This window comes from Tachysurus fulvidraco, chromosome 12 (genome assembly GCF_022655615.1).
Source record: "Tachysurus fulvidraco isolate hzauxx_2018 chromosome 12, HZAU_PFXX_2.0, whole genome shotgun sequence".
In the NCBI taxonomy this organism is placed as follows: domain Eukaryota; kingdom Metazoa; phylum Chordata; class Actinopteri; order Siluriformes; family Bagridae; genus Tachysurus; species Tachysurus fulvidraco.
In genome coordinates, this window is record NC_062529.1 from 17,123,904 (window position 1) to 17,137,488 (window position 13,585).

Sequence of the window (13,585 nt, forward strand, 5' to 3'; positions counted from 1 at the left end):
TAATTACAACACTTTTTATTTGTAGTAACAATAAAAGTCTTGGATTGCTTTTGATGTGAGTTTAAGGTCATTGACCATCTGCAGTGTAAAGTGCCGTCTGATGGGTTTTTTGAAGGTTTTGCTTGAGTATGACAGATAATATGACCCAATGCTCTTAAGGATTCGTACTTTGTCAGCAGTCACATTATCAATAAATACAAGGAAATACAAGGAAAACAAATCCATTGGCAGCCATTCAGCACTAAGGTGGGAGAAGAAGTGGGCATGGACAAATACTTAAAAAAAAAAATTCCAGAAGCTGGTTAAAAGACAGCTGTAGCTGTCCAAAAATTATTTTTTTAATCAATTACCTGTTTGGGTATGCATTTAAAATGAAAGTTATGACTGGAAAATAAACCTGAGTATTAAACTGTGATTGAACTCATATTAAAAATGAAATAAAATGATGAACTTTGTGTACTTACACACTGCAACAAAGACGCTCATTGCATTTTTGCATGGTGAAGAACATCTGATAGACAATAACTTGATATATTTTCTTTATTTATGTCCCCTCGTCTTTAGTGAGTGAAGGCATTCACAGCTTTTACCAAGCATGGACAGGAAAGCTACTGTAAGATGTGGTGGTCAGAGTAAAAATTTTGTGTTGCTCTGCTCTGAGGTTATTCAGAATTGGATTATAAAATGAATGAAAAGGAAATTCATATTACCAGACAGCTTATTTTTGTCAGTGTTACAGCTGTAGACACACTGTTTTACAACATACATTTTAGGTCATCCAAACTGATAGTTATATTGAGAAAGTGAGAATTTATTAGCAATTACTGATAATATAGTCTTAATAATATCACATATATTACATGATGTGAATTAGGAAATAAAAACAAAGCACACACATACATTCTGGGCATTTGTACCATTGATTGTAAAAACAATTGACAGTGCTCGAAATCATTGGGCACCAGCACTGTTTCCTTAATTCTTTTACAAATTATTGCAAAGAAGATATTTTGTACTGCATTTTGTGCTTTCACAGCCACAGTGGCCTGGTATATTCCCATGGTTTTGTTCTTCCACCAGAGCGGGCATCCTCTGGGCATGGATCAGCTGCATGTATTGCCTAATATATGATATAGAAGAATGCATCACTTTGGAATAGGAGCAGGAATATAAACAGTGCAAGAAGAAACGCTGTTGGAAATAAGAAAACTCACCAAGCGGATCTGGACATGACGTAATAGATGTCTGGCTTTTGGAAGCCATTAAATGTGGATGAAGCAGCTACAGTATAAGCACCCATGTTTTCAAACCACAGCCAGTCTCCTACCTGAAGGTCAGGCAGGGTACACAGCTCCACAATGAGGTCCACGACATCACAGGTAGGACCCCAAATACTGCATGGGTACATGTGCTCATCAGGTTTGGATTTCTTTGGAGCACAACAAAAGAGTAATGTTTATTAATATATGCAGTGATAAAATTAAATGTAATTTACATATCAGATAGCATATTAATAAGGATTAATATAGGATATTAAAAACATAACAGATCATATGCAATTATTTCCATACCTTGTGTACAATGGGAGTCACATGTGCATGATCAAAAACGATGCAGTTAAAAGATCCATAAATACCATCATTGACATAGTACATTAGAGTTCTGTCATCGGTCTCATTGTCTCCATGTTTGTCATCACGAAGTAGGGTCTTACCATCAGAGCCAGATTGCTTTCTTGTGTTAACCTTTTTAGCAATGATATTGACAGCTAGCGTATATGCAGAGGCTACATAGAATCGTCCAGGCTCAGAAATTATCCTCACTCCAGAGTCTGCAGGAAAGTACTTATCCAGTGCAGGGTTGATTACAGCAGTAATCTAAGTGAACCAAAACGAGCACTTTAGCTTGTATCCAAAGATGTAATGCTTCATTTTTTTTTGTTTGTTTTTTAATAAAACCCTCAAATGAATATAAAGAACATTAACCTCCTCAAACTTCAGCTTGGAATCATCAGAGCCAGGAAAGCCACCGCCAATATCCAGTAGGGTCATATTGTAGCCCAACTCAGCCTGAGGGACAGTTAAAGTTGCAATTTAGTAATGCAGCATCATCAAACAAGCAAATTCAGACAAGCAAATTCCACAGCATGTAACTACTCACCCCCATGTCAAAGACACAGCGTGCATCTGCAATGGCCTGGGTGAATGTCTCTGGGTCTGTGCAGCCGCTGCCTACATGAAAGCTGACTCCAATAATGTCCAACCCTAACTCCTTTGCCCTCTCCAGAAGCAGCCTGCTGCTTTTCAGTGTGGCTCCAAACTTTACACTCAGCTTGAACTTTGCTGTAGAGTCATTTGTAGCTATGCGCAGCACTAATCTGTATGGATATACAAATTACCATAAGATGATGGACTTTACATTTTATGGATTTTTATCATTAATTAAACATAATGGCATACTTTCTCTGACTCGAAATACAGAAAGATTCTCACTTGGCACTGTCATGGCTCTGAGCAACCTTCATTAGCTCCACTTCATTATCAAAGGTCATCATTTGCACTCCATGGGAAAAAGCATACTTGATCTGTGACACCTGCTTACAGGGGTTGGCATAAATGATCCGACTGGGCTCCACTCCCAGAGACTGCACAAGCTGGATCTCAGTCTAAAGAAAAATATACATAAGTCAGTATTAGTTTTGAGTATTAGTTTTCAAAATTAGTTTTGAAATTTCAGACAAAAATTTCAAACCTTGCTTGCGCAGTCAAAGCCAGCTCCGAGTGTTGCCAGTGTCTTTACAACAGCCCTGCTATCATTGCATTTTACGGCATAGAAAGGTGTGACACGAGGCAAGAAACGTACCCATGTACGGTGCTTCTTAAGGACATCACCCAGGTCTGCCACAAAGAAAGCATCCTGGTCACCCTACAGCACAAACACAACTGTCAACAAAACAAAAGATGCATGCTATACACATTACCACCAAATTTATATATATATATATATATATATATATATATATATATATATATATATATATATATATATATATGTATATATATATATATATATATATATATATATATATATAAGAAAACTCACTGATGAGGATTCTTTGATCTTCTGCTTAATAACATCCATTGCACTGAACCCCTCCTCCAGTAAGGTTATTTCAAAGTTGTCAAATGAAGTCATGATCATAAAATCCAGCTCCAGTGGCAGATGAAACTGCAGACAGTGTACTGTGAGTGTTAACACTATCCTTGCATTTCTGACCTACTGAAGAAAGGGTTGCCCTGTGATAATTTGACATGGTCCGTTCTCCAGACAACCATGGCATAGTCCTTGCAGAATGCATCAAGTTCCAAGTTTATTATTGAAGCCAACAATTGGTCCTTTACTCAATAGTACCTTACAAACAGAACATCAAAATAATTTTAAAAAGTAAGTGCTTTAATTGACCAATGAAAATACAACTGCAACCAGTTAAAAATATTACTGCAAGTGGTGATTTGCAGAGTTTGTGCACCTTTTACAAATTTTGACCCCAGTAACAAGTTACACAAAACAACTATTTAATAGATTCTTAGAGTATTCAGACCACTTCATTTTTGAACATTTTATCATGTTGACATTAATCTCTATCACTTTGAACCCTCACCTCAAGTCAAATTTATTAAAAAGAAAAAAGCTAAAATATCACATTGACAAAAGTATTCAGACCCTTTGCTATGACTCTATCATATCATATCATCTCATATCATATCATATCATATCATATCATATCATATCATATCATATCATATCATATCATAGCAAAAACCCAAGAACTCTGAGATAGGACTGTCTTGAGGCACATATCTGCAGAAGCTACAGAAAAAGTTTTGCTAAATTGAAAGTTCCTAAGAGCACAGCTGACCTCCAAATTTCGTAAATGGAAGATGTGATCAACCAGAACTCCTCCTAGTGCTGGCTGCCAAGCCAAACTGAGTAATCAGGAGTGAAAGATCGTAAGAGAGGTGTCCAAAACCCAATGATCATGGTTGAGCTCCAAGCTTCATGTGAAAGGTGATCCATTATTGCTTTAACGATCTGGGATTTCTGGGAGAGCGACCAGATGGAAGTTCCTCTGTGTGAGACACATTAAAGCCTGCTTGGAAATTACAAAAAGTATTCTCAGGCTATGAGAACAAAATTTCATGCATGACCCATAACCTGTGCAATTTGATTCCAACAGTGAAGCATGGTTGTGTTAGCATAATGCTGTGGGGTTATTTTTAAGGAGAGACACAGTCAGGTGAACAAAAAGTCAGGTGAACACAGAAAATACAGAGATATTCTTAATTGAAAACCTGTTCCAAATTGTTCAGTGAAAATGCTATTAGTACAATAAGAATAATCTGACCTCAGACAGACATTAATAGAATGATGCAGTAAAATCAACTTCAGCTTGCTTGGACTTACCTATCAATCAACACTCCACACTTTGTAGATCTCTTCGGTGGCTTGCACTTTTAGTTCTCATGGAAATCTATGCTCGAAATTCCAATATATATAACTTTGTGCAAATCAAGCTCCGCCCCACTAAGATCACAACATTTATGCAGTTAAAAAATTGCTAAAGCAAACAATTTAAATGACTGTTAACATGAGCGCATGCCTAAATGGTCCACAAATGCAAATGCATAAAGAGATAAAAAATAGCAATATAAATCTTGTTTTATAAAAGACTCTTTTAAAAAGAGCACAGGTTTCGGGTTATAATAATGTGGAATGTTGAAAGTACTGGATTCCATTCCACCCTGCATTCTGTACATAGTTTGATTCAACAAACCTCAGAAGAGTTTACATGTGTACAAAATGTGTACAACATTGTCTCAAATCAGCTTTACAGAAGCATAGAAACAGTACCCAATCAAAATTGTAAAGTTTAAAATTAAATTACTGTTTATCTTTAACGTCTATATCTAATGAGGTAAAGGTGGCAAGGAAAAACTCCCTGAGATGATATGAGAAAGAAACCTTGAAAGGAAGTAGACTCAGAAAAGAAACTCATCCTCATTTGGGTGACACTAGACAGTAAATAATGTAAATGTAAATAATGTCCTTTCTACAACAGTTTGTAGTAAAGTGCAACCGAGATCTCCCGAGGAACTAATTGGTCAGGATAATTTCTTTATAAGGTCATTATAGACTAAACACTAATTTCTTTCTTCCAAAGCCTTCAAATGTTCACTGATGAAGAGATCTATAGGTCACGGGCTGTCCATGAGACCTAACCCCCCAGCAGAGTGCACCACCAAGTGATGAGACTCTAACCAGGGGTAGGGTGTCAGCATGGATCAGGTAGGTCCTGAAAGAAGAAGCGCTCACACTGGAACTCGAGAATGGCATGTATAGCTTGACAGAGACAGAGAGAGAGAGATAGATAGAGAGTGAGAAAGGGGAATTGAGAGAAAAAGAATGAGAAAAGATTATTAGCTTTGTAGTCATGTGATAGTTAAAGACAAAGTACATTATGTGTAAATTGCAGGTAGCAAACCCGAGAGACTTGTGAGGGTGGCAATGTAACAGCATCCAAACATCCCAGTTCACCAAACACTCTATGCCATTGAACCCTCCAGATCTCCTCTTTTACTTACAAAAATTCATATTAATAAAAAAAGCTAGATTAACTCTCCTGCAGACCATGGCTCTATCTGACCCAGCTGGAAAGTTTAATGTGTCATAACTTGGGTTTTCTTCCACATATTTGCCTGGTAAATTTCAGGCAAATATGCCTGATGGTGGCTCCTCAAGACTTCCAGAGTCAACTTGACCAGCCACATTTAGTGGGGCAATAGGTCACACTTTTGCCCTTTTCAGTGCAACGAACATACATACAGACACAAAAACGCACATAAAATGTCCATTAACACACGCACCCAAAACACACACTCACACACCACACACACACACACACACACACACACACACACACACACACACACACACACACACACACACACACACACACACAAATCTGCATTACATTTCATTAGGCCTCCAGAAAAAAAAAAGCTTCTCATTTGTAAATATTCCACACATGTTATATGTATTTGTCCAGCTGGGGTCAAAATCTGATCTACCAACAAGCTTCACACACACACGGACACACACACACCCCACTCAAAAACATCATAATTTCATGTGATTGCAAAACACATGTATTTTATTTTTGAACTTGTTTATAAAAATATGAACCTCTGTGTGTGTGTGTGTGTGTGTGTGTAGCCTGTTGTTGGTTGATCACATGACATCTGGTTGGCAAAATAGATATTACAAGTGTAATCACTGTAGTCATCAAGTGGTGATCATTGTAGAATTTTTGATTTTAGAAGTCAAACTGGCCTGGAAAAAAACAGGTTTTATTAATTACTGACATTAAAAATGGTCAAAATGGTTTCAAAACAATCTCCTAGCTTTTGTGCCTCTATAGTGAAAACATTTTTTTACTGAAAAATGAGGCAAAAAAAGGCATTTTGTATATAAATAAGGTTTATCATACCAAATAATATATATTATTTTTTTGCAAAATATATGTTAATATGTTGGAAACAAGTTAGACTAAAAAGGTGGGGGGGGGGGGGGAAGGCTGTCATATATACTTCATTTTTTATAAACAGTCAAAACAGACAAGGTTGACACAAGATGACTCGGCGCTCTTAATTTTCATAGGAATGCAGAAAAGGTCTGCAGGAGAGTTAAACAAATGTCTTTTCAGCCTGGACATTCAGCCAAACACTGAGACTATATCTAAGTCTCAAACACTAATTGGAAGGCTGTTTTATAACTGTTGGACCCTGTAAGAAAAATCTCTGCCCCTGCTGTAGCCTTTGATTCTTGAGGTACTACCTAGTAGCCTACACTTTTTGCACTTCTGTCTTGTCAGATTTAAAGGTAGGGTCAACAATTTTTGAGAAATGCTTCAGAAAACTGAGTCAGGCCGAATACTAAACAAAAATCAAAACAAACATGTAGCCAATGAGCAGAAAGGGGCTTGTCTTGTCAATATGCGGTGGAGAGAGTGTTTAGTGCGCATGTGTGACATTAGCAGAAAGCGGTTTTAATATTGACATGGAGAATAAAAACAAAGAAAGAAAGAGAAGAAAGGCTTACGATAAGGCAAGAAGTAGGACCCATGTTAATATAGGATCAGCTTTCCAGCACTGGAGAGAACTGAAGGAGTGGGAAGTTGGCCGCATTTTCACAGATTCGAGTTTCCAGAGTCAATAACTCCTGAGCTAAACGCTGTTACTACACAAATAACACCTCTCTTCTATCATAGTAATGTAGAGAGGCAGCTACAACCACATTTTGCTAATAGCAGTGTTTAGCTCAGGAGTTATTGACTCGGGGAAACTCCAATCTGTGAATATGCGGCCAACTTTACTTAGGACGCCAAGGTTGCTTTTTTTCCCCTTCTCGATAGGTGAGTAACGTTGGTTTTGCGTTGTTTCACAGAACTAATATATGCTGTCCTTTGCATGATTATGCTTGTGTGTCATTTTTGCTTGTTTGTTTATCTGCATTCGTATTGTTATTCCCTTCAGCTATGATAAAGACACATTTCCATTAGTTGCCTGGGTTGTGTATGTATGTGTGGGCGGAGCTATCAATACAGGGGTGGGACCCATTTGGGTTAGGGACGTGTTTGTTTTGGTGATTTCAAATGTCAACATTGGCTTTCAAAAATTGGAGACCCTACCTTTAAGCAGGAGGAAGTTAGTATGCATCCACTGTCTAATATCCATTACACATTCTTTAACCTTATTAAGGTGGTTTGTCTCTTGTATGTTTAGTGAGTAAAGGCATTCACAGCTTTTTCCAAGCATGGACCAGGAAAGCTAAGATGCAAAGATCAGAGAAAAATGTTTTGATGCTCTGATATGAATTGTAAAAACTATAAAACGAATGAAAAGTAAATGCACATTACTAGACAACTAATTGTTGTCAGTGTCACAGCTATAGACACCATATTTTACAAAAGACATTAAGTCATCCAACCTTATAGTTACTGTATAGTTAGAATCTATCAGCAATTCCTGATATTATAATCATTATAATATCATATAGGGTAATTCACTGGATGTGAATTAGGAGGGTGCAACAGAAAAAAAAAAACAGAACAATTGACATTTCTCTAAAACATTGGGCACCAACACTGCTTCCTTATTTATTTTACAAATTAATATGAAGCAGACATTTTTGTACTGCATCTGCAATATCAGAGGATGCGAGTAGCACAGGATTCTGGGATGCTTTCACGCCCACAGTGGTCTGGTATGTTCCCATGGTTCTGTTCTTCCACCAGAGCAGGCATCCCCTGGGCATGGATCTGCTGCATGCATTGCCTAATATATGATACAGAAGAAAGTTCTCAGTTTATCCATCTGTAAAGCAGAAATATAAATTCAGTACAAGCAGAAACACTGGAGAAAATCAGAGAGTGTGAACTCACCAAGCGGATCTGGACATGACGTAACAGATGTCTGGCTTTTGGAAGCCGTTAAATGTGGATGAAGCAACTACAGTGTAAGCACCCATGTTTTCACACAGCAGCCAGTCTCCTACCTGAAGGTCAGGCAGGGTACACAGCTCCACAATGCGGTCAAGGCCATCACAGGTAGGACCCCAAATACTGCATGGGTACATGTGCTCATCAGGCTTGGGTTTCTATGGAACAAAACCAAATAGTAATATTTATCCTTTTTGTTCTATAAACTGTGCAATAACATGTAAAAATGACTTTATATTTCCAAAGAACATATAAATAAGGCTTAGCAAAGATAACAGATAATATATATTCATTTCAATACCTTGTAAACGCAGAAGTCATGTTCAGAACCAGAGCATGCAATATTAAATGAGCCATAAATTCCATCATTGACATAGTACATTATAGTTCGCTCACTGGTCCCAACATCAACACCTGCATTGCATTAAGGAAAAATGTTATGGCTCTGTTGTTTCAGAAATATAAAATTACATACGTCACGTCACCTTACCATCATGGTCTTACCATCAGAGCCCGATTTCTCCTTCATGTTGACTTTCTTAGCAATGATGTTGACAGCTAGTGTATATGCAGAGGCTACATAGAATCGTCCAGGCTCAGCAATTATCCTCACTCCAGAGTCTACAGGAAAGTACTTATCCAGTGCAGGGTTAATTACAGCAGTAATCTAAGTAAAGCAAAAATTACATTTTAACTTATTATGGCAAAAATGTATTATTAAAAAACACTCATAAATAGAAACAAATTTAAGTTCTAAAATAACCTCCTCAAACTTTAGCTTGGAATCATCAGTGCCAGGGAAGCCACCACCAATATCCAGCAGAATCATATTATATCCCAACTCAGCCTGAGGGACAGTTAAAGTTCAGTAATGCAGCACCATCAGACAAACAAATTGCACAGCATGTAACTACTCACCCCCATGTCAAAGACACAGCGTGCATCTGCAATGGCCTGGGTGAATGTCTCTGGGTCTGTGCAGCCGCTGCCTACATGAAAGCTGACTCCAATAATGTCCAGCCCTAACTCCTTTGCCCGCTCCAGAAGCAGCCTGCTGCTTTTCAGTGTGGCTCCAAACTTCACACTCAGCTTGTAGTTTGCTGTAGAGTCATCTGAAGCTATACGCAGCACTAATCTGTATGGATATACAAATTACCATAAGATGATGGACTTTAACATTCATGCGTTTTCATCATTGATTAAACACAAATGGTATAATTTAGACTATGAATAAAGAAAGCTACACACTTGGCACTGTCATGGCTCTGAGCAACCTTCATTAACTCCACTTCACTATCAAAGGTCATCATTTGCACTCCATGGGAAAAAGCATACTTGATCTGTGACACCTGCTTACAGGGGTTGGCATAAATGATCCGACTGGGCTCCACTCCCAGAGACTGCACAAGCTGGATCTCAGTCTAAAGGAAAATATACACAAGTCAGTATTAGTTTTTGAGTATTAGTTTTCAAAATTAGTTTTGAAATTTCAGACAAAAATTTCAAACCTTGCTTGCGCAGTCAAAGCCAGCTCCGAGTGTTGCCAGTGTCTTTACAACAGCCCTGCTATCATTGCATTTTACGGCATAGAAAGGTGTGACACGAGGCAAGAAACGTACCCATGTAAGGTGCTTCTTAAGGACATCACCCAGGTCTGCCACAAAGAAAGCATCCTGGTCACCCTACAGCACAAACACAACTGTCAACAAAACAAAAGATGCATGCTATACACATTACCACCAAACTAAAATGTATATACACATGTGATTAAACTCACTGATGAGGATTCTTTGATCTTTTGCTTAATAACATCTTTTGCACTGAACCCCTCCTCCAGTAAGGTAATTTCAAAGTTGTCAAATGAAGTCATGATCATAAAATCCAGCTCCAGTGGCAGATGAAACTGCAGACAGTGTACTGTGAGCGTTAACACTATGCTTGTGTTCATTAGAAGCAGGATATTTCTGACCTACTGATGAAAGGGTTGCCCTGTGATAATTTGACATGGTCCGTTCTCCAGACTACCATGACATAGTACTTGCAGAATGCATCAAGTTCCAAGTTTATTATTGAAGCCAACAATTGATCCTTTACTCAGTAGTACCTTACAAACAGAATATAAAAACAGAATAAAACAGAATTGTACCTTACAAACAGGATAAAAACGCGAGTGCTTTGATTGAACAGTGAAAATACAACTGCAACCAGTTAAGAATATAACTGCAAGTGGTGATTTGCAGGGTTTATGCACCTTTTACAAATTTTGACGGATTTACGTTTCTTTTTTTTTTTTTTTACATTTATGGCATTTGCCAGACGCTCTTATCCAGAGCAAATTACATTTATCTCTAATACAGCTGAGCAATTGAGGGTTAATGGCCTTTCTCAGGGTCCCAGGAGTGGCAGATTCATGGACCTGTGATTCGAACTCACAACCTTCTGGTCAGTGGTCCAACAATTTAACCACCAAGCAGTTAGGCAGAACAAATGACTAATGGATTCAGAAAGTATTGAGCCCCTTTAATTTTTGCACATTTTGTTATGTTGACATTACTCTATACCTTATAGAACCCACACCTCAAGTCAAGCCAAAATCATTCATTCATTCATTCATTCATTCATTTTCTACCGCTTATCCGACTTCTCGGGTCACGGGGAGCCTGTGCCTATCTCAGGCGTCATCGGGCATCAAGGCAGAATACACCCTGGACGGAGTTCTAACCCATCGCAGGGCACACACACACTCTCATTCATTCACACACTATGGACAATTTTCCAGAGATGCCAATCAACCTACCATGCACGTCTTTGGACCGGGGGAAGAAACCGGAGTACCCGGAGGAAACCCCTGAGGCACGGGGAGAACATGCAAACTCCACACACACAAGGCGGAGGTGGGAATCAAACCCACAACCCTGGAGGTGTGAGGTGAACGTGCTAACCAATAAGCCACCGTGCCCCCCTAAGCCAAAATCAGATTATGCAAATTTATTAAAAGAAAAAAGCTCAAATATCACATTGACAAAAGTATTCAGACCCTTTTCTATGACTCTTGCAATTTTGTTCAGGTGCATCGCATAAAGAATATTATAGCAAAAACACAAGAATTCTGAGATAGGACTGTCTTGAGGCACAGATCTGCAGAAGGTACAGAAAAAAGGTCTGCTGAATTGAAAGATCCCCAGAGCACAGCTGATGGGAATGGAAGAACTTTGGATTTTCCTAGTACTGAGCAATAGGGAGAGAAAGACCTAGATGATCATGATTGAGCATACTCTCAGGCTATGAGAAACAATATTCTCTGGTTTGATTAAATGAACATTGAACTCTTTGGCCTCAATTCTAAGCATCATGCATGAACTATCACCTGTGAAATATCATCCCAACAGTGAAGCATAGTTGTGTTAAGCAGAGAAACAGTCAGGGTAGATAGACAGAAAGCTGAACACAGCAAATACAGAGATGCTCTTAATGCAGATTAACAGAATGATGCAGTACAATATATTTCAGCTTGCATGGACTTACCCATTAATTAACACTCCACACTTTGCAGATCTTCTCATAGCCTTGTGTTTTTACATTTCATGGAACTCTATGCAAGTGGTCCCAATATATAGCTTTGTGCAAACCAGGCTCCACCTGTAAGAACTCAACCCAGACTGTGTGCCACGTGCATTTGTTTATGTTCCTCGTCACATGTCTGCCCCGCCTTTATCTGCTCTCCCTGTCTCCACACACCTGTTTCCTATTGTCATCACCCTCGTCTATTTAACTGTGCCGCGTTGCCTTGTGCAGCGTGGAAGCTACTGTTGTTTTGTCCTGTCTCTAGTCCGTGTCATGTTTCGTGTTCTTTTGTTATTAAACCCCGTTTATTTTTGCCATCCTGCATTGGGTCTGTTTTATCTCGTGTTCGTGACACCACCTCACTAAGATCAAAACATTTCTGCAATTAAATGCAAACATGGTTAATGTTTGCATTTAATTGCAGAAATGTTTTGATCCTTAAACCTGTGCAAATGCATAAAGGGATAAAAAAAATAGAAATTTGTATCTTGTTGTATAAGAGACACTTGTTTTTATTAGCGAAAATATGAAGAGCACTTCCATTCACTTTTCAAGTTATGATTTATGGCATATAAAAAGTACTGGATTCCTGTCCTCTCTGCATTCAGCACACCTCAGAGGAGTATAAAGGTGTACAATGGTATATATTGGTATTACCTGTTTCTACGTCCTTTCTACGACAGTTTGTAGTCGAGTGCAACCAAGATTTCTTGAGAAACTAATAGGTCAGAATAAATTCTTCATAATTTCATTATAGACTTAACACTAACTTCTTTCTACCAAAGTCATCAAATGTTTAAGACAGAGAAAGGGGAATTGAGAGAAAAAGTGAGAGGATTATTAGGTAATTAGATACTATTATTAGGCACAATGTGGTAGTGTGATGGTTAAAAACAAGATACATTATGTGTAAAGTGCAGACAGCAAACCTGAGCAACTCGTGATGATGGCAATGTGACAGCCTCCAAATATCCCAGTTCACCAAACACTCCATGCCCATGAACCTTCTAGAGCTCCTCTTTTACCTATTCATAAAAAAGCTAGATTAAACAAATGAGTTCTCAGTCTAGACATAAACACTGAGACTGTGTCTGAGTCTTGAACACTAATTGGAAGGTTGTTATATAACTGTTGGTCCCTGAAAGAAAAAGATCTGCTCCTGCTGTAGCCTTTGCTATTTGATGTACTGTACTACCCAGTAGCCTACACTAGCACTTCTGTCTTGTCAGAGTTAAGCAGAAGGAAGTTAGTAAGCATCTGCTGTCTAATGTCCTTTACACATTCTTTAATCTTATTAAGATGGTTTGTTTCTTCTGACTTAGATGAAACATATAGGTTTATAAATATACATAGGACATGTCATCAGCATAAAAGTGGAAGCTAATACCTAGTTTAGGAATAATTGCACCAAGGGGCATGTATAAGGAGAAAAGTAATGGGCCTAAAACAAACACTTGTGGAATA

The 13,585-nt window shown here is 38.3% G+C and overlaps 2 protein-coding genes across 10 annotated transcripts; both read right to left on the minus strand.

Annotated features, from left to right (window-relative positions):
* On the minus strand, positions 1-5,855 carry LOC113659677 (ornithine decarboxylase-like). 6 transcript variants are annotated; one of them, XM_027172609.2, is made up of 10 exons: positions 4,465-5,848; positions 3,920-4,129; positions 3,103-3,411; positions 2,752-2,925; positions 2,493-2,665; positions 2,161-2,377; positions 1,986-2,069; positions 1,572-1,877; positions 1,215-1,429; positions 1-1,120 (listed from the first exon to the last, which is right to left on the minus strand). In XM_027172609.2, exons 3-10 carry the CDS (start codon positions 3,199-3,201, stop codon positions 985-987), a joined length of 1,404 nt encoding a protein of 467 aa, XP_027028410.2. In that variant the 5' UTR covers positions 3,202-3,411; positions 3,920-4,129; positions 4,465-5,848; the 3' UTR covers positions 1-984. The 6 variants fall into 6 exon arrangements, with proteins under 6 accessions (XP_027028410.2, XP_047677784.1, XP_027028409.2 ...); XM_047821828.1 differs by having other exon boundaries at positions 3,103-3,228; positions 3,920-4,150; XM_027172608.2 differs by having other exon boundaries at positions 3,920-4,150.
* Positions 5,856-8,190: 2,335 nt separating this feature from the next.
* On the minus strand, positions 8,191-13,069 carry LOC113659678 (ornithine decarboxylase-like). Of its 4 annotated transcripts, none has more exons than XM_027172614.2 (10): positions 13,051-13,069; positions 10,335-10,460; positions 10,066-10,239; positions 9,806-9,978; positions 9,476-9,692; positions 9,321-9,404; positions 9,062-9,224; positions 8,859-8,971; positions 8,501-8,715; positions 8,191-8,393 (listed from the first exon to the last, which is right to left on the minus strand). In XM_027172614.2, the coding sequence occupies exons 2-10, from the start codon at positions 10,431-10,433 to the stop codon at positions 8,267-8,269; spliced, it is 1,365 nt and encodes a 454-aa protein (XP_027028415.1). In that variant the 5' UTR covers positions 10,434-10,460; positions 13,051-13,069; the 3' UTR covers positions 8,191-8,266. The 4 variants fall into 4 exon arrangements, with proteins under 4 accessions (XP_027028415.1, XP_027028414.1, XP_027028416.1 ...); XM_027172613.2 differs by lacking the exon at positions 13,051-13,069 and adding an exon at positions 12,083-12,248; XM_027172615.2 differs by lacking the exons at positions 10,335-10,460; positions 13,051-13,069 and adding an exon at positions 12,083-12,248 and having other exon boundaries at positions 10,066-10,211.
* Positions 13,070-13,585: the final 516 nt, after the last annotated feature.

Excerpts from the sequence above, each read along its gene's own strand:
- LOC113659677 (XM_027172611.2), bottom strand. The coding sequence starts at position 3,201 with ATGATCATGACTTCATTTGACAACTTTGAAATAACCTTACTGGAGGAG. Across the intron at positions 2,926-3,102 it reads AGATCAAAGAATCCTCATCA|GGTGACCAGGATGCTTTCTT; the intron begins GTGAGTTTTCTT and ends TTTGTGCTGTAG. Across the intron at positions 1,121-1,214 it reads GTCATGTCCAGATCCGCTTG|GCAATACATGCAGCTGATCC; the intron begins GTGAGTTTTCTT and ends ATCATATATTAG.
- LOC113659678 (XM_027172614.2), bottom strand. The coding sequence starts at position 10,433 with ATGATCATGACTTCATTTGACAACTTTGAAATTACCTTACTGGAGGAG. Across the intron at positions 9,979-10,065 it reads GCTTTGACTGCGCAAGCAAG|ACTGAGATCCAGCTTGTGCA; the intron begins GTTTGAAATTTT and ends ATTTTCCTTTAG. Across the intron at positions 8,716-8,858 it reads ATGACTTCTGCGTTTACAAG|AAACCCAAGCCTGATGAGCA; the intron begins GTATTGAAATGA and ends TTTGTTCCATAG.